The sequence below is a fragment of the Gigantopelta aegis genome, chromosome 11, assembly GCF_016097555.1.
Source record: "Gigantopelta aegis isolate Gae_Host chromosome 11, Gae_host_genome, whole genome shotgun sequence".
Taxonomy (NCBI): domain Eukaryota; kingdom Metazoa; phylum Mollusca; class Gastropoda; order Neomphalida; family Peltospiridae; genus Gigantopelta; species Gigantopelta aegis.
In genome coordinates this window covers 4416105-4437665 of record NC_054709.1, presented here as the reverse complement: position 1 = coordinate 4437665, position 21561 = coordinate 4416105, and the positions used below count along the sequence as shown (strand labels likewise).

Genomic DNA, 21561 nt, shown 5'->3' with positions numbered 1-21561 from the left:
ATTAGCCATATTTAATGAACACTTGGATTTATTTTGCTGACTAAGACATTTTTAATTTAGCTGCACATATTCCGAGAGAATTATAATGAACTGCTATTACAATTCCGTGTTATTTATCAACCTTTTGCAGTGCTTTCTTAAAGCATTAATTTAAATTTATTGTTTTGGGTGGGGGGTTTTGTTTTGTTGTATTGTTTTTTTTTTTTTTTTTTTTTTTTTTTGGGGGGGGGGGGGTTGCCCTTTGGGGATGGGTGGGGATTGGAGATGTAATTTTAAATGAAGTAAAAGTTGCATAGTATTTGCTTTAAGAGTCATTTAATACCTTTTGTTGTCAGGAAAATGACAGACGTGACAAGCATAGGCGTGAAAAAGACAAGGAATCAAAACACAAAAAAGAAAATGTAAGTCAGTTTTGTTCAGTAGCCAGTGTCTTTACAAAAAAAACATTTCATTAAATGATTTTTTTTTTTAATTGTTATGCAAAGAAAATTTGTAAAATTTTAAAGAATGTGAGTGTTGGATTTTAAATTTACATATTATGTTAATGAGCATTAGCCTTTAGACTACTGGATTAATTTTGAACAAAAACCACGTTGAGTGGGTACAAGTTTATAATTTTTACTCACATATATTCACTTAAATGTTTCATAAATACATGAAATAAAGTTCATATATGAATCGGTAAGTATTATTTTCGTGTCTTTTTTTGTAATTTTTATTATTTTAAATCGGCTAATGGTGATTAAAATTAGGCAAAAAATCGGAAAAGTTGCGTTTACTTACGGGCATTTGTGCACAGCTGTCCAGTATTTATGTCCATTATTCCCGATAACAGTGGTTTTCTGACCAGAATTTTTTTTTAAACCCGAATTACGATTCATATTGCAATATTTGGTAATTTTCGTTGTTGGTAAAACGATCAAATTTATTATCAAATTAGCTGTTATAATCAGCTATCGATCCCTGAAAATTACCGCGACGTGCCGCCATTGTTGTCAAGCGAAAATACTTGCCGAAAACCACTTTTTGAACTCAAAATTTCAAGGTATTTTCAATTGAAAAAATCAAAACAAAAACCACCATTTTGAAAAAAAATCTTTTTTCTTTAATTATATTTCCGTTTCCGGTGAGTGTCATGTGCAAAATGGCGGGAAATATGAATTGGGGAATGCACTGTATACAGTGTACAGTATATCGACTGACGTGACGTCGGGCGAGATATCTCGGCTGCAGTAGTCAGAAGGTTAAGATGCAAAGTAGATGTAATTGTACTACAGTTATAATAATTGCTTAAACTATAAAAATTATTAAAATGTTTAAGGATACCACCTTCTTTGTGGAATATTGGAGATAGGGTATTTTTAAGAAATGAATTTTAAATGACTTGTTTTTTTGGTGTAAACATTTGACAAATATATCAGATGCAAAAATATGAAAAAAGTGTTCATTGCCTTCAGATACATGTCATTATCTAGTTAAACAAAACGAACTTTCACAAAATAAAAGATCCCTTGCTGCTAATGGAAAAAATGTAGCGAGTTTATTGACTACCAAGTCCCATTTTTTCATGATCTGCAGAAAGCAAACTATTTTAAAGCTTGCTAATTTTTATTTCACTTATCTGTTCCAGGTAGATTTTAAAAAAAAAAATTCTTCGTCAAACAAATGGTCTGATACGTTTTGTTTTCAGGGTGTAGAAGAAAAACGTGAACGACGGAAGGATGAACGAAGAGACAAAGATCGAGACAGACAAAGAGACAGAGATAGGGATGAACAAAAGGACAGAGATCGAGATAAACACAGGGATAGAGAGAGGGATGAACGAAAAGACAGAGATCGGGATAGACACAGGGATAGAGAGAGGGATGAACGAAAAGACAGAGATCGGGATAGACACAGGGATAGAGAGAGGGATGAACAAAAAGACAAAGATCAAGATAGACACAAACGGAAAGATAAAGATGAGCGAAGGAGCAGCATAAAGGCCGATGACGAACAAAGGAGTACAGAAAAGTAGATACTTGTCCACTGCAGTTTATGTTAATGATGTTTCATTCATTTTGTACCTATAACCTATTAAGGGGGCGACCGGCTTCGGTGGCGTCGTGGTTAGGCCATCGGACTATAGGCTGGTAGGTGCTGGGTTCAGATCCCAGTCGAGGCATGGGATTTTTAATCCAGATACCGACTCCAAACCCTGAGTGAGTGCTCCGCAAGGCTCAGTGGGTAGGTGTAAACCACTTGCACTGACCAGTGATCCATAACTGGTTCAGCAAAGGCCATGGTTTGTGTTATCCTTCCTGTGGGAAGCGCAAATAAAAGATCCCTCGCTGCTAATCGGAAAGAGTAGCCCATGTAGTGGCGACAGCGGGTTTCCTCTCCCAATATCTGTGTGGTCCTTAACCATATGTCTGACGCCATATAACCATAAATAAAATGTGTTGAGTGCGTCGTTAAATAAAACATTTCTTTCTTTCTTTATATTAAGGGGGTGGGACGTAGCTCAGTTGTAAAGCACTCGTCTGATTGGTCTAGGATCAATCCCTTTCAGTGGATTCATTAGGCTGTTTCCTGTTTCCAGCCATTGCACCACGACTGGTATATCAAAGGGCCTTGGTATGTGCTGTCCTGACTGGGATTGTGCATATAAAAGATCCCTTGCTACTAATGGAATAATGTTGTGGTTTCCTCTCTAAGATTATGTCAAAACTACCAACATGTTCGACACCCAACAGCTGATGATTAATAAATCAATGTGCTCTAGTGGTGTCGTTAAACAAAACAAACTTTATAGCTTATTAATGTTCAAGCACTCTGTCCTTGGCAATGCCGGATTTATAAGGGGGCAAAGGGGTCAATTACCCCGGGACCCCTGCCAGAGGGCCCCCCCCCCAGACTAAGACTTCCTTTATAAAAAAATCTAATTATTAAAAAATTAGTTTTTTAATTTTATTTGTCATGTAATGTAATTTTTATGTTGAGGGGCCCGGAAACCTGACGTGCCTCGGGGCCCCCCAAGGTCTAAATCCGGCCCTGGTCCTTGGGCACACATCTTGGCTTTCTGGGCTGTCTGGGCTGACAAACATTAGAGAGGTCGAGTAGTCACACTTGTATGTACATCTGCATTACGGTTTGTCTTGTTTAACCAGCATCACTGGAGCACATTGATTTATTCATCATCGGCTGTTGGATGTCACACATTTGCTAAATTGACACTTTTCCAGTAATAACAAGGGATCTTTTATATGCACCATCCCACAGACAGGATAGCACATACCACGGCCTTGGTCGGAACGAGAAATAGCCCAATGGATCCACCAACAGGGATCGATCCCAGACTGACCGTGCATAATACACCTATATATACATGTCATATTACATGTACACAAACTGATGTGTAGATTTATGTGTTGAGATACACGTGAACTTGCAGGTTTGGGGCGAGGGGAGGGGGGGAGTGTGTGTGTGTCTTACAACTAACAGATGTTATAGCAGGGTTTCTAGATTATGGTAGCCCCACTTCCAAGGCTAGTGATATTCAATGTTGGGCCAGTAAATAACTACGATTGCCATGCTCAACGGCTAGTGAATTTTTTGAGTCAAATGTTGCAGTTAAGTCTATTTGTAAATATGAATATCCTGACCCCAAGCCCACACCAATATTAGTGTTTTTAAGCTATATCTCCCTCTTTAGGCGACATATCCAATTTTTACTGTTATTTAGTAAAAAAAACTAAAAAAACAAGTAAAGTAGGGCTAGTGAATTTTTAATTGTGGCTAGTAAATTTTTTAAAATCACTGATCCCATGGCTAGTGGATTTTATAAAAAATTCTAGAAGCCCTGTTGTAGTCTACACTGTTTTTAACCAAATTATGTACTTACAATGACGTTTTATCACAGTCTATGAGATCCTAATGTTGCCAACAAAATAGTATGCGGTTGTTTTCCAGCTGACAGACGTCTCAAGTAGCCTTAATATTTTGAACCTGATCCGATTCCAGAAATAATATCACTCAACAGGTGTCAAGACAATCAGTTACCTGGTTAAAAATCATGTGCACAAATGTCTGATTACCCATTATTTTAAATATTGTTCTCTACTTTGATTTTGATCTGTAGATATTAATTTCAACATGTTTTTTTTTTCTTTTCCACAGGTCTGGCAATAGGAGAACTAACTTGGAACAAGTAGGTATTTTATATATACACATGTATGTATATATATATCTATATCTATCTATCTATCTATCTATCTATCTATCTATATATATATATATATATATATATATATATATATATATATATATATATATATATATCTATATATATATACAGATATCTATATGTATATATATATATCTATATCTATATATATATATACAGGGCTGCCAACCATTACGATTTATGCGGAATCATTACGATTTTCCATCTCTTATTACGCCATTATGCCCGTAATCTGAAAGATTACGGCAAATCTGCATTTTCCTGGGGTTTTTTTTTTTTTTTTTTTGTAATAACCTACCACCCCTACGAATCACATAAATTGGACTCGCCCAACTAGCCGCAAATGCGCACGGAAGTTTTTTTGCGCGTGCAACGCACTTCGGGATAGACGTAGCTTGTGAAACGACGCCATTTTGTAAAGATGTCGAAAAACCGCGAACGATCGGAGCCATATGAACTGTGCAAAGCTCAGAAAAAGCCAAAAGTAGTACAGAAGTATAAACAGGACTACAGCAATGAGTGGCCTGTTTTGAAGGCCAGTTCTGTTAGTAATACTAGTGCATTTTGCACTTTTATGTCGTGTTGATTTTTCTGTTGCCCATGGCGGGAAAAATTATTGCCGAAGGCACATCAAAACGAAGAAACACCAGGACATCGTTGAGGCCAGCGATAAAACAATTCATAAACAAATATCTGGATATTTTACATGGGCGCACATAGGGGGGTTCGATGGGTTCGACTGAACCCCCCCCCCCCTCCCCTGAAATCGCTTTTTTAATAATTTAATATATCTGACATTATTATATTTACTAAACATAGAAATATATGCCCAATATCTCTGCAATCTATTTTGGAACCCCCCTTTTTCAAAATCAACAGAGAAATATATGCCCAATATCTCTGCAATCTATTTTGGAACCCCCCCCCCCCCTTTTCAAAATCCTATGTACACACATATTTTACACAGCAAAAGGGTTTATACGACGGGTCACAATTCATGCGAAAATGATTACTCTTTCCCGTTTTTAAATGTTGGCAGCTATGTATATATCTATCTATATATATATATATATATATATATATATATATATGTGTGTGGCTGCACGACAAAAGGTGCCGGATGTCGCGCATTGTAGTATCGCGTAACAGCCAATTACAATAAAATACATGAAAAAAATATTTTTTTCGTTTTTAGCACAAACAGTTTTTAAAACAACTTAACTTTCATACTAATACATAGTTTTTCCTAAAATAAAACAATAAAACATGTTATTTGGTGATTGTGTACAGCCTGTCAAATTCTAATTGTCTTTAATTACGCAAGAATTAATCACTTATTTGGCTGAGTTTATTATAAAAAATCTTGGACTTTTCAACGGACCCTCATTTTCGACTTGCACCAAGTATTGCATACCAATGGAAAGGTCGTGAACTCTACTTTCTAAATATAGCAAGTGCGCAGATATATTTGTCACGTAGGAGTAATGCGCATTGAGACAATTTCCGTGGCAAAATTGAAAACAATTACTTTTTCCCAAACTACAAACTAAGAAAAACGTGCGATCGTCTGTTCAATGTATGAAGTAAAAATGCATTTTGAAGTAGTACTAAGACTGTGTATGTTGTAATGCGAGACGTGAAACGTATTTAAATCGAGCTAAATCGAGACGAACATGTAAAAAAACAAGTGCCTGCTCGATTCACGGTATCAAATGAGAAAATGGCGGCAGCCCGTGAGACCAGCATGTGTAATGACAAATGAAGCTGAGGTGGCTCGCCAGTTGAATTCGCTGTTAAACATCAATGCCAGTATGCCTAAACATTTGCTTCTGACGATGTGTTACAAGCCATTATTATGGACTACTTTGTAAGTAGGGATCAGAGTGAGTCAGAATCGGATTTCGAATCAAATGAATCAAACGAATCTATGTTACTGAAATCGAGGTGGTCATCGGGCTCATTACTCTGGCCGTGTTACAACCTGGTATGTGAGAACTTACTGTATGTTCAAAGCTGGAGAACTATTGACTTATGTTTGACTAAATATTCCTGTCTAGTCATAGCATTCATATTTGGTGTGAGCACTGATAGTTTCTCATTTTATTGATGGTGGATACTATTGTGCATTTTTTTTTATTTTTTATTTTTTTTATATAAGGGGGGGGGGGGGATGTATAATGGAGGTTCAATATAAATTCTTGTCAATGGCATATACTGTTAAAACAAATATTACATGGTTACAGAGTACAGAATAACTTGGTTGGCATATATTATTATTATTAATGAAGATTTCAAGCAATAATGAATCGGGTTTTTTGTGTAAAACTTCGGACTTCATTTTCTCAAAGATGGTCCTTTGGAAAAAATCATAATTGTCTGTACAAAAAGTTCAATATTTCGGAATGTTTTCATCCGATTTTCATAATTAAAACAGAATTGTGCTCTATAGTATGTGCTTTATCTTATTCCTTCAAAAACACCTTTTTTTGTGTGACCATGTGGCACCTTTTGTCATGCAGCCACACACACATATATATATATATATATATATATATATATATATATATATATATATACAGTGTACCCTCGATTTATTGTGCCCCGATTTAACGTTAACCTCGCATACCGCCAGAATCTAATGCACCCCTCGGTCACATGATCACTATAGTGGCTGTTCTTTCTATACCAAGTGTTGATTGGACACAAACACCGCGCCTGCCTAAACAATTCTAGCACTTACATCCGTTAATTGCTACACAATAAACAAAAACAGATTCAGTGTGTACTGCCAGTGTACAACGGTGTTAGGATTTCACCAATCAACAGATCGCTAGTAATTATGTCACTATAATCAAGCCTTTGTGACCAGTTGCACCATTGGCAGCAAAATCGAGGGTCTTGTAATGTTAAATGGAGTTTGTTCAAATGCGCTGATGGCGGATACCAAGGGTAGGCGTTAGCTATCGAGGGAATTTTAAACGGGTACTTTATCACGGATTGTTACGAGGGGGTCTTTGAAGTGCTGGCACTCAACGAGTCAAATTTGATTAACTGGTGACCTTTAGGTAAGTTTTCATTATGCTCAATCATATTATGGTGGACCATGGCCTCAGGTTAAGTTGCTATTTAGCTTTGTTTCGACGTCACCGGTTTTCACATGTTTACAGCAGAATGTATTTAAAGTTAAGTTATATCCGTCTTAGACGTAAGTTTCCTTATATGGAAATTCGTTCTTCAAAGATGCATTCGGCTAAAAGTCGAAGATATAGCCAATCACTTTTCAGCATTGTTTCGTTTTGCGAATGATATTTGGAATATCGTCAGTGCCACCACCATCAGAAAGGTGTGTTGTTTGATTCACACAGGGGTCGTTTGACGGGAGCTCTTTTTTCGATCTAGAGCACCAGCCAATGAATCTACAGATTTTTTGCGAGATCTGGTATGGTGACGTTGAGTTTATGGCTTGCAAATATTCTGCAAAAACTCTTTTTTGATTATTCTCTATGGTTCGTCGATTGAAAGCCGGCCCGTGGCCATCGTCACGATATAATACGATACGTTTTTCGCTTTAAATCCATTCTGCTGTAATAAAATGCGTTACCGGTGTCGTCGCATTTATGCCAAAGCAAAATAGCAACTTAACATGAGGCCATGGTCGAAATATGCTTGAGCATAATAAAACTTACCTAAAGTTTGTTTATTAATTAAACTTGAGACGTTGTTGCCAGCATTTCGAAGACCCGACAGAACAATCCGCGATTGAAATAATGAATCTAATGCACCCCTCCGTCACATGATTACTGTAGCGGCTGTTCTTTCTATACCGAGTGTTGATTGGACACAAACACCGCACCTGCCTAAACAATTCTAGCACTTCCATCTGTTAATTGCTATCAAATAAACAAAAACAGATTCGTGTGTACTGCCAGTGTACAACGGTGTTAGGATCTTTCTCCCCATTCAACTCTATAGCTAGTAATTTTGCTTACTATAATCAATTTTGGACCAGATGGGTTTATTAGCTAAATCGTGGGGAATTATAATGGCTAACTGGAGTTCGGTTCAAAAACGTCGTTGGCGGATGGCGGATACCGAGGGTGTTGTATTATATCGAGGGAAATTTAGTTTGAATGAAAACCGTACTTAGTGGTTATCTCTTAAAGAAAGTTGGCGTTATGCTGAGGTGTGGCGCTGTTTTCGGGGGGCAATAAATGTGTTGTACACTAGTAGTCTGTTGTAAGTGGTGGTGTCTAGCTTGTAAAAGTTTGTGGTTTATATCGGCAGGTACATATAGTTTCTATATATATATTTATATGTTTATATACCTATAGCGATATATTCGCTGTATATGGTTGCTTGATGTATATTATATATATATGTAGATTTTATATATAGCATATATAACACCATTTTTTCTTCGAAGTTCTTGAGTTCTGGTATAGATATAGGGGATTTGTTGGTATATAAATCCGTATGTATATTTATGTTGTGTACACACAACTTCGGGATTGACACAACATACATACATACATACATACATACATACATATATATAAAATACCGGTATATTATATTTTTCATTAGCAGGACATATTACTTTTGGCCTTCTATTTAAAAACTAATAACATCCCATTTCGAGTCGTGCATGATCGTCTTGTTGCTGAGAGTGTTTTTGGATATTCATTTTGCCCACCTGGTTTTATTCCTACAGAAGGCACCTGCACCTAACAAGCCCGACACCGATTCCGAGCCCGACGAAGAGGAGCCTTATTACGAGGATGATTTTGAGGTAATGAGGGGCAGGACGTAGTTCGGCGGTACAGTGGTCACCTGATGTGCCATCGATCTAGGATCGATTCCCGTCCGTGGGCCCATTGGGATGTTTCTTGTTCCAGCCAGTGCTCCACAACTGACTTAACAAAGGCGGGACGTACAGTGGTCACCTGATGTGCCATCGATCTAGGATCGATTCCCGTCCGTGGGCCCATTGGGATGTTTCTTGTTCCAGCCAGTGCTCCACAACTGACTTAACAAAGGCGGGACGTACAGTGGTCACCTGATGTGCCATCGATCTAGGATCGATTCCCGTCCGTGGGCCCATTGGGATGTTTCTTGTTCCAGCCAGTGCTCCACAACTGACTTAACAAAGGCGGGACGTACAGTGGTCACCTGATGTGCCATCGATCTAGGATCGATTCCCGTCCGTGGGCCCATTGGGATGTTTCTTGTTCCAGCCAGTGCTCCACAACTGACTTAACAAAGGCGGGACGTACAGTGGTCACCTGATGTGCCATCGATCTAGGATCGATTCCCGTCCGTGGGCCCATTGGGATGTTTCTTGTTCCAGCCAGTGCTCCACAACTGACTTAACAAAGGCGGGACGTACAGTGGTCAACCAGGGCATCTAGAATTGTTTTTAAATCCACTAGCCATGGGATCAGTGATTTTAAAAAGTACTAGCCAGAATTAAAAATTCACTAGCCCTACTTCACTTTAAGTTGATACAGTTTTACTAAATAATAGTAATAATCGGATATGGCATCTAAAGAGGGAGATAGAGCTAAAAAAACAACAACAACAACAACATTGGGGGATGGGGTGGGGGCAGGACATTCATATTTACAAAATAGACTTAACTGCAACATTTGACAATTTCGTTTTTCACTAGCCGTCGGGCATGGCAACAGTAGTTATTTACTATCCCAATATTGAATATCACTAGCCATGGGAGTGGGGCTACCTTAATCTAGAAGCCCTGGGTCACCTGATGCGCAATCAATCTAGGATCGATTCCAGTCGGTGTGTCCATTGGGCTGTTTCTCGTTTGATCTTTAACAATATGTCCGACACCATATAACCGTAAAAACAATGTGTTGAGTGCGTCATTAATAAAACATTTCCTTTCTTAGAGGTAAGGAAAATAGAGAATTAGATAATACTGCATTGCTGATTGCTACATATAGAGAATACTACATGAGTGGCTGTTAGATACCATTTATCTTACGAGTTGTTTTAGGTGTCATAGGTATCAAAATGTTAATTTCAGTGGACAGTTTGTATTGGATGCTTGTCACCATGGAGCAGTAAATGAGACATCTTTAACTCTTATGCATCCAGCTTTACAGTAAGAAACAAATACGCTAAACTTGTATATAATTCGTATGTGGGTTTTTTTATTATTATTTTTTTATTATAATTATTATTTTAATAGTTACTCTTTTAGAAAGTAACCAATAATTACATGGTACATCAATGTTTGTGTGCATATAGAAACGTTTTTCTTTCTTCTGACATTAAAAATTGATGTGTAATTATTTTTAAGGATTATGAAGAAGATTTTGAAGAAGATGAAGATGAAGCAGGAAAAAAGGTACTCTGAATGATTTAAAAATTAGCTTTCTAAAGACGGAAATCATTAAAGGGACATTCCTGAGTTTGCTGCATTGTAAGATGTTTCAGACTAATAAAATATTTCTACGATTAAACTTACATTTTAAATATATTTTCTTGTTTAGAATATCAATGTCTGTATATTCAATGTGTTTCTGATCGTTTTAATATTTGTAAGAAGCCTAAACTGGATTTTGTCTTCAAATAATTTCATATGCACAAAAAAAAAATTAAAAGTGAGAAAATAAAATGAAGTTTAACCTAGTACAAATATTAATACGATCAGAAACACGTTTAATATACAGCCACTAATATTTTATGCTGAAAAATATATTTGATATGTAAATACGATTGTTAAAAAGTCTCTGTCAGTCGATAACATCTTAAAAATTGCAGCAATCTTTAACGACAGTTGTTAGAAGTGCAGTGTTTGTCAGTGGTAGAACAATTCTTATTAATTTTTATGAATACACACCTGTCAAAACGTTATCACACATCAAGGCAAGTCAACGAAAAGACCAGTTCGCTATATAAACAGTACCTGTAGTTGTATCAGTTAGGTTTGAATGTTTGTGCATACTTACTTAATCCCCTTCGTGCTGAGAAGCCCATAAGGTTGTAACCAGAGATCGCCACTGCTGCCTGTCTTTTGCCAGCTTGGTGCATACATGTATATATAATATACTAAAAAAAAAAACCCGTTAAAGGCCAGTAGATGTTTGGGCAAGTTTTTTCTGGTATTATGTGAGCACATGTTGATCACAGATGATTTGTAAACATTGTTTTATGCCTACAAGCTTTGTGTATATATATATTGTAAAAACACAAACAAATTTTAATGTGTTTTATATTGTATCATATATTATATATAAAAAAAATACTCAAAACAAATCTATATAGAGAAAAAAGTTAAAAGTACCTACTGGCTCTTAATTTAGTTGTTGAGTATAAACCAAGAGCAGTGGAATCTTGCGGCTGGTTGGAAAGAGTACACATGTAGCGCAGGGGGTTATTTCTCAACATTTAATTTAGTTGTCGAGTATAAACCAAGAGCAGTGGAATCTTGCGGCTGGTTGAAAAGAGTACACATGTAGCGCAGGGGGTTATTTCTCAACATTTAATTTAGTTGTCGAGTATAAACCAAGAGCAGTGGAATCTTGCGGCTGGTTGAAAAGAGTACACATGTAGCGCAGGGGGTTATTTCTCAACATTTAATTTAGTAGTCGAGTATAAACCAAGAGCAGTGGAATCTTGCGGCTGGTTGAAAAGAGTACACATGTAGCGCAGGGGGTTATTTCTCAACATTTAATTTAGTTGTCGAGTATAAACAAGAGCAGTGGAATCTTGCAATGGAAAGAGTACACATGTAGCGCAGGGGGTTATTTCTCAACATTTAATTTAGTTGTCGAGTATAAACCAAGAGCAGTGGAATCTTGCGGCTCGTTGAAAAGAGTACACATGTAGCCCAGGGGGTTATTTCTCAACATTTAATTTAGTTGTCGAGTATAAACCAAGAGCAGTGGAATCTTGCGGCTGGTTGAAAAGAGTACACATGTAGCCCAGGGGGTTATTCTCAACATTTAATTTCGAGTATAAACCAAGAGCAGTGGAATCTTGCCGCTGGTTGGAAAGAGTACACATGTAGCCCAGGGGGTTATTTCTCAACATTTAATTTAGTTGTTGAGTATAAACCAAGAGCAGTGGAATCTTGCGGCTGGTTGAAAAGAGTACACATGTAGCCCAGGGGGTTAGAGTCAACATTTAATTTAGTTGTTGAGTATAAACCAAGAGCAGTGGAATCTTGCGGCTGGTTGGAAAGAGTACACATGTAGCGCAGGGGTTTATTTCTCAACATTTAATTTAGTTGTTGAGTTGGAATCTTGCGGCTGGTTGAAAAGAGTACACATGTAGCCCAGGGGGTTATTTCTCAACATTTAATTTAGTTGTTGAGTATAAACCAAGAGCAGTGGAATCTTGCGGCTGGTTGGAAAGAGTACAATGTAGAGTACACATGTAGTATAAACCAAGAGCAGTGGAATCTTGCGGCTGGTTGGAAAGAGTACACATGCAGCCCAGGGGGTTATTTCTCAACATTTAATTTAGTTGTTGAGTATAAACCAAGAGCAGTGGAATCTTGCGGCTGGTTGAAAAGAGTACACATGTAGCCCAGGGGGTTATTTCTCAACATTTAATTTAGTTGTTGAGTATAAACCAAGAGCAGTGGAATCTTGCGGCTGGTTGGAAAGAGTACACATGTAGCCCAGGGGGTTATTTCTCAACATTTAATTTAGTTGTTGAGTATAAACCAAGAGCAGTGGAATCTTGCGACTGGTTGGAAAGAGTACACTTGTAGCCCAGGGGGTTATTTCTCAACATTTAATTTAGTTGTTGAGTATAAACCAAGAGCAGTGGAATCTTGCGGCTGGTTGGAAAGAGTACACATGTAGCGCAGGGGGTTATTTCTCAACATTTAATTGATGCTCATGGCTTTGACTTTGGGAAATTTAGCTTCTTTTTTTTTCTTTTCTTTTTTCTTTTTCTCAAAAACATATTATTAAGCTAAGTTAAATGTAGATTTTAAAATAATAGTACTCTGTTGTAATTATATACAGGTACTTGTATTTAATCAAATTAATATATCTATTGTGCATTATGAAATGTTATGGTTGAGGGAAGGGGTGTTTGTCAAGTGTTACGTATCAATTTCAAAATATATCTGTATGTAATGATCAACAAAAGGAATATCTACATTCAGATTGGGAATGTTTTGAGTCCAAAATTTGGAATAAAAAACGACATCGCCTTTTGGGGAATGGTGTGGAATGATGCCGATTATTGGAGTCTAGAAATATAAATGGTAAAACCTGTAGTGTTTGTATTAGAAATACATTTTTCACTCACTTTCTAGGTCAGAACCATGCGCACAGACTTATTTATTTATATGTTTATTTTTAATTATACTAATGGAAAGAAATAAGGGAACACATGGAATTGTAGACCAAATTTAATTCACTACTAGCATAGTCATGACTGTATTGCATACCAAGTTGTAATGTGAGTTTGAATGTCTGTATTGTTGAATGTGCTGCCTATATGTTCCCAGTCAATGTCTGACAATATCAATTGATTTTTGATGCAGTCATTATTTCTTGTTGCTATCTGTGTGATCCTTTATTTCTTTCCATCAGTATATTATTTATTTAAAAACATTTTTGTTGTTATAGGGTGTATACTACCAAATCAAATCCCATAGACGACAATAGTAACATACGTGGCTAAAACTCTTACCTGCAGCGTATCAATCGACATAAACGCCACGGATAGAAATACTACCACCCTCACCCTTGAAGCGAATTAGAAAAAATTGGGGGTCAAGCTGCTCATTTCAGAGATAACGGGTAGTGTCTATGACTACCCTAGTTCCACACAAAATTAAAGTACTTTGTTTTGACAGGTCCCCATACATGTTCCAAGCACAAGGCTACTTGACACAGTGATACTAGATGAAATAAAATTGCATTCATTTTTTGCCCAGATGAAACTCTTTTTTTTTTTTTTTTTACAACCAACACACATTTGTCACCAATCACAGTACTTTCGGTGTTCACTTCTCTATGAAAAGTTGGGTGCACCTCGAACTTTGACCCAGCCGGAAGTTATGTGGTTTAGTACTACCTATAAATGTCAAGTTTGTACTTTGATTGAGGATAGAGTTACTTTTTTTTCTCTTATTCATCATTTACAGCCACTGAAGATATAATATGTTCTCTGTAAATAAAATTAATAAAAAATAAATGTACATGTTTATTTCAAATGATTTAATATCTTTGTGTTAGGTGTGGTGGTCAACCATTGATTATGACTCAGCCTGCAAGATGGGGTCTTACATAGATCTAAATGTAAATATGAGCTTGTGCCGTGTGCTGTTTACATGCCTTGAGATGTTTAACGTCACCGTTTGATGTGTTCAGATGCACCAGCAAATGCTACAATTGAATATCAGAATTTATTATCCACATGGTCCAACGTAACTAAGTTGATAATAACCGTAGGAAGCACACATGTAATAACAAGTAATCACGGGACCATGTGTAACCAATGACGATATTTTACGAAGCGACGTTATAACGTGACTAAAGAGACATCATTTCTGACATGTTTTGACACAGTCCTTGTTATTTCAGCTTGTAGTTTTAAATGAGTATCTCATCCTTGCATACATGTATGTGTATTTGTCGGTACAGCACTATAGGGCTGTAGGTTTCTGAGTGACATTACTATATTATAAAACTCAGTATTGCAAACTCACATTTGCACAGTGTGTTGGGTGTACATTTGTTTTGATCGAGACATGACCACCTGTCATTACCATAATGACTGAACGTGTATGTTCTGTGTTTGTTTTGATTGAGACATGACCACCTGTCATTACCATAATGACTGGACGTGTATGTTCTGTGTTTGTTTTGATTGAGACATGACCACCTGTCATTACCATAATGATTGTACGTGTTTGTTCTGTGTTTGATTTCATAGAGACATGACCACCTGTCATTACCATAATGATTGTACGTGTTTGTTCTGTGTTTGATTTCATAGAGACATGACCACCTGTCATTACCATAATGATTGTACGTGTTTGTTTTGATAGAGACTTGATATAACCTGCCATTACCATAATGACCGTACGTGTATGTTCTGTGTTTGTTTGATTGAGACATGACCACCTGTCATTACCATAATGACCGTACGTGTATGTTCTGTGTTTGTTTTGATAGAGACTTGATATAACCTGCCATTACCATAATGACCGTACGTGTACATGTATGTTCTCTGTTTGTTTTGATCGAGACATGACCACCTGTCATTACCATAATGACCGAACGTGTATGTTCTGTGTTTGTTTTGATCGAGACATGACCACCTGTCATTACCATAATGACTACGTGTATGTTCTGTGTTTGTTTTGATCGAGACATGACCACCTGTCATTACCATAATGACTGAATGTGTATGTTCTGTGTTTGTTTTGATCGAGACATGACCACCTGTCATTACCATAATGACCGTACGTGTATGTTCTGTGTTTGTTTTGATCGAGACATGACCACCTGTCATTACCATAATGACCGTACGTGTATGTTCTGTGTTTGTTTTGATAGATACTTGACCACCTGTCATTACCATAATGAGTGTACTGTTCTGTTTGTTTTGATTGAGACATGACCACCTGTCATTACCATAATGACTGTATGTGTTTGTTCTGTTTGTTTTGATAGAGACTTGATATAACCTGTCATTACCATAATGACCGTATGTGTATGTTCTGTGTTTGATTTCATAGAGACATGACCACCTGTCATTACCATAATGATTGTACGTGTTTGTTCTGTGTTTGTTTTGATAGAGACTTGATATAACCTGTCATTACCATAATGACCGTACGTGTATGTTCTGTGTTTCTTTTGATAGAGACTTGATATAACCTGTCATTACCATAATGACCGTACGTGTATGTTCTCTGTTTGTTTTGATAGAGACTTGATATAACCTGTCATTACCATAATGACCGTACGTGTACATGTATGTTCTCTGTTTGTTTTGATAGAGACTTGATATAACCTGTCATTACCATAATGACCGTACGTGTATGTTCTGTGTTTGTTTTGATTGAGACATGACCACCTGTCATTACCATAATGACCGTACATGTATGTTCTGTGTTTGTTTTGATCGAGACATGACCACCTGTCATTACCATAATGACCGTACGTGTATGTTCTGTGTTTGTTTTGATCGAGACATGACCACCTGTCATTACCATAATGACCGTACGTGTATGTTCTGTGTTTGTTTTGATTGAGACATGACCACCTGTCATTACCATAATGACCGTACGTGTATGTTCTGTGTTTGTTTTGATTGAGACATGACCACCTGTCATTACCATAATGACCGTACGTGTATGTTCTGTGTTTGTTTTGATCGAGACATGACCACCTGTCATTACCATAATGACCGTACGTGTATGTTCTGTGTTTGTTTTGATAGAGACTTGATATAACCTGTCATTACCATAATGACCGTACATGTATGTTCTCTGTTTGTTTTGATAGAGACTTGATATAACCTGTCATTACCATAATGACTGAACGTGTATGTTCTGTGTTTGTTTTGATCGAGACATGACCACCTGTCATTACCATAATGACTGAATGTGTATGTTCTGTGGTTGTTTCGATCAAGACATGATATCACCTGTCATTACCATAATGACCGTACGTGTATGTTCTGTTTGTTTTGATAGATACTTGACCACCTGTCATTACCATAATGACCATACGTGTATGTTCTGTTTGTTTTGATTGAGACATGACCACCTGTCATTACCATAATGACTGGACGTGTATGTTCTGTGTTTGTTTTGATTGAGACATGACCACCTGTCATTACCATAATGACTGGACGTGTATGTTCTGTGTTTGTTTTGATTGAGACATGACCACCTGTCATTACCATAATGACTGGACGTGTATGTTCTGTGTTTGTTTTGATTGAGACATGACCACCTGTCATTACCATAATGACTGTACGTGTATGTTCTGTTTGTTTTGATAGATACTTGACCACCTGTCATTACCATAATGACTGGACGTGTATGTTCTGTGTTTGTTTTGATAGAGACATGACCACCTGTCATTACCATAATGACCATACATGTATGTTCTGTTTGTTTTGATCGAGACATGATCACCTGTCATTACCATAATGACTGAATGTGTATGTTCTGTGGTTGTTTCGATCAAGACATGATATCACCTGTCATTACCATAATGACTGTACGTGTATGTTCTGTTTGTTTTGATAGATACTTGACCACCTGTCATTACCATAATGACTGGACGTGTATGTTCTGTGTTTGTTTTGATTGAGACATGACCACCTGTCATTACCATAATGACTGTACGTGTATGTTCTGTTTGTTTTGATAGATACTTGACCACCTGTCATTACCATAATGACTGGACGTGTATGTTCTGTTTGTTTTGATTGAGACATGACCACCTGTCATTACCATAATGACTGGACGTGTATGTTCTGTGTTTGTTTTGATAGATACTTGACCACCTGTCATTACCATAATGACCATACGTGTATGTTCTGTTTGTTTTGATTGAGACATGACCACCTGTCATTACCATAATGACTGGACGTGTATGTTCTGTGTTTGTTTTGATAGATACTTGACCACCTGTCATTACCATAATGACCATACTGTGATCGAGACATGACCACCTGTGTATGTGACCACCTGTCATTACCATAATGACCGTACGTGTATGTTCTGTGTTTGTTTTGATTGAGACATCTGTTTGTTTGATTGAGACATGACCACCTGTCATTACCATAATGACTGGACGTGTATGTTCTGTGTTTGTTTTGATAGATACTTGACCACCTGTCATTACCATAATGACCATACGTGTATGTTCTGTTTGTTTTGATTGAGACATGACCACCTGTCATTACCATAATGACTGGACGTGTATGTTCTGTGTTTGTTTTGATTGAGACATGACCACCTGTCATTACCATAATGACTGGACGTGTATGTTCTGTTTGTTTTGATAGATACTTGACCACCTGTCATTACCATAATGACTGGACGTGTATGTTCTGTTTGTTTTGATTGAGACATGACCACCTGTCATTACCATAATGACTGGACGTGTATGTTCTGTGTTTGTTTTGATAGATACTTGACCACCTGTCATTACCATAATGACCATACGTGTATGTTCTGTTTGTTTTGATTGAGACATGACCACCTGTCATTACCATAATGACTGGACGTGTATGTTCTGTGTTTGTTAGATACTTTATAGATACTTGACCACCTGTCATTACCATAATGACCATACGTGTATGTTCTGTTTGTTTTGATTGAGACATGACCACCTGTCATTACCATAATGACTGGACGTGTATGTTCTGTGTTTGTTTTGATAGATACTTGACCACCTGTCATTACCATAATGACCATACGTGTATGTTCTGTTTGTTTTGATTGAGACATGACCACCTGTCGTTACCATAATGACTGGACGTGTATGTTCTGTGTTTGTTTTGATAGATACTTGACCACCTGTCATTACCATAATGACCATACATGTATGTTCTGTTTGTTTTGATTGAGACATGACCACCTGTCATTACCATAATGACTGGACGTGTATGTTCTGTGTTTGTTTTGATTGAGACATGACCACCTGTCATTACCATAATGACCGTACGTGTATGTTCTGTGTTTGTTTTGATTGAGACATGACCACCTGTCATTACCATAATGACTGGACGTGTATGTTCTGTTGTGTTTGTTTGTGATTGATGTTCTGTTTGTTTTGAGACATGACCACCTGTCATTACCATAATGACCATACATGTATGTTCTGTGTTTGTTTTGATCGAGACATGATCACCTGTCATTACCATAATGACTGGACGTGTATGTTCTGTGTTTGTTTTGATGGATACTTGACCACCTGTCATTACCATAATGACCATACGTGTATGTTCTGTTTGTTTTGATTGAGACATGACCACCTGTCATTACCATAATGACTGGACGTGTATGTTCTGTGTTTGTTTTGATAGATACTTGACCACCTGTCATTACCATAATGACCATACGTGTATGTTCTGTTTGTTTTGATTGAGACATGACCACCTGTCATTACCATAATGACTGGACGTGTATGTTCTGTGTTTGTTTTGATAGATACTTGACCACCTGTCATTACCATAATGACCATACGTGTATGTTCTGTTTGTTTTGATTGAGACATGACCACCTGTCATTACCATAATGACTGGACGTGTATGTTCTGTGTTTGTTTTGATAGATACTTGACCACCTGTCATTACCATAATGACCATACGTGTATGTTGACCACCTCTGTATGTTTGTTTTGATTGAGACATGACCACCTGTCATTACCATAATGACTGGACGTGTATGTTCTGTGTTTGTTTTGATAGATACTTGACCACCTGTCATTACCATAATGACCATACGTGTATGTTCTGTTTGTTTTGATTGAGACATGACCACCTGTCATTACCATAATGACTGGACGTGTATGTTCTGTGTTTGTTTTGATTGAGACATGACCACCTGTCATTACCATAATGACCGTACGTGTATGTTCTGTGTTTGTTTTGATTGAGACATGACCACCTGTCATTACCATAATGACTGGACGTGTATGTTCTGTGTTTGTTTTGATTGAGACATGACCACCTGTCATTACCATAATGACCATACATGTATGTTCTGTGTTTGTTTTGATCGAGACATGATCACCTGTCATTACCATAATGACTGGACGTGTATGTTCTGTGTTTGTTTTGATAGATACTTGACCACCTGTCATTACCATAATGACTGGACGTGTATGTTCTGTTTGTTTTGATTGAGACATGACCACCTGTCATTACCATAATGACTGGACGTGTATGTTCTGTGTTTGTTTTGATAGATACTTGACCACCTGTCATTACCATAATGACCATACGTGTATGTTCTGTTTGTTTTGATTGAGACATGACCACCTGTCATTACCATAATGACTGGACGTGTATGTTCTGTGTTTGTTTTGATAGATACTTGACCACCTGTCATTACCATAATGACCATACGTGTATGTTCTGTTTGTTTTGATTGAGACATGACCACCTGTCATTACCATAATGACTGGACGTGTATGTTCTGTGTTTGTTTTGATAGATACTTGACCACCTGTCATTACCATAATGACCATACGTGTATGTTCTGTTTGTTTTGATTGAGACATGACCACCTGTCATTACCATAATGACTGGACGTGTATGTTCTGTGTTTGTTTTGATAGATACTTGACCACCTGTCATTACCATAATGACCATACGTGTATGTTCTGTTTGTTTTGATTGAGACATGACCACCTGTCATTACCATAATGACTGGACGTGTATGTTCTGTGTTTGTTTTGATTGAGACATGACCACCTGTCATTACCATAATGACCGTACGTGTATGTTCTGTGTTTGTTTTGATTGAGACATGACCACCTGTCATTACCATAATGACTGGACGTGTATGTTCTGTGTTTGTTTTGATTGAGACATGACCACCTGTCATTACCATAATAACGGAACGAACGTGGATGTTCTGTGTTTATTTTCAGGAAGGTGAGATGGATGAGGTGTTGAAGGCACTGGATGAAGAAAACAATCGACTTCAAGTGGAGTCACATCGGAGCAACTGGTCTGACTCGGTAAGTCAGTTTCATAATGTACATTTAGTCCTGTCCAGCCAGTGCACCACGACTGGTACATCAAAGGCTGTGGTATGTGTTGTCCTGTCTGTGGTATGGTGCATATAAAAGATCCCTTGCTACTAATGGAAAATCCTGTCCTGGACGGAGGAGCCGGTCCAGGCCAACACCTGCGCCCATGACAGGCGTGCACTACAACAGCTTGTTTTGAATGTGCAAGTTAAACCCGATGACCTGACCTGACCTAATGGAAAAACGTGGCAGCTTTCCTCTCTAAATATGTCACAGTTACCAAATGTCTGACATCCAGTATCTGATGAGTAATATATCAATGTGCTCTACTGGTGTTGTTAACCTTTAGACTACTGGATTCATTTTTAACAAAAACCACGTTGAGTGGGTACAAGTTTATAATTTTTACTCACATATATTCACTTAAATGTTTTATTAATACATGAAATAAAGTTCATATATGAATCGGTAAGTATTATTTTCGTGTCTTTGTAATTTTTATTATTTTTAGATCGGCTAATGGTGATTAAAATTAGGCAAAAAATTGAAAAAGTTGCATTTACTTACGGGCATTTGTGGCCAGCTGTCCAGTATTTATGTCCATTATTCCCGATAACA

General features: G+C 37.3%; 1 protein-coding gene across 3 annotated transcripts in view; it reads left to right on the top strand.

The window, feature by feature from the left end:
• LOC121385218 (cytoplasmic dynein 2 intermediate chain 1-like) overlaps positions 1-21561 on the top strand; it is a 78482-nt gene that overhangs the window by 21567 nt on the left and 35354 nt on the right. For all 3 annotated transcript variants that reach the window (XM_041515800.1, XM_041515798.1, XM_041515799.1), the window contains 6 exons: positions 336-401; positions 1691-2013; positions 4159-4189; positions 8937-9014; positions 10548-10595; positions 20842-20931. In XM_041515800.1, coding sequence (XP_041371734.1) covers positions 336-401; positions 1691-2013; positions 4159-4189; positions 8937-9014; positions 10548-10595; positions 20842-20931 — 636 coding nt within the window. The remainder of the gene's footprint in view (positions 1-335; positions 402-1690; positions 2014-4158; positions 4190-8936; positions 9015-10547; positions 10596-20841; positions 20932-21561) is intronic.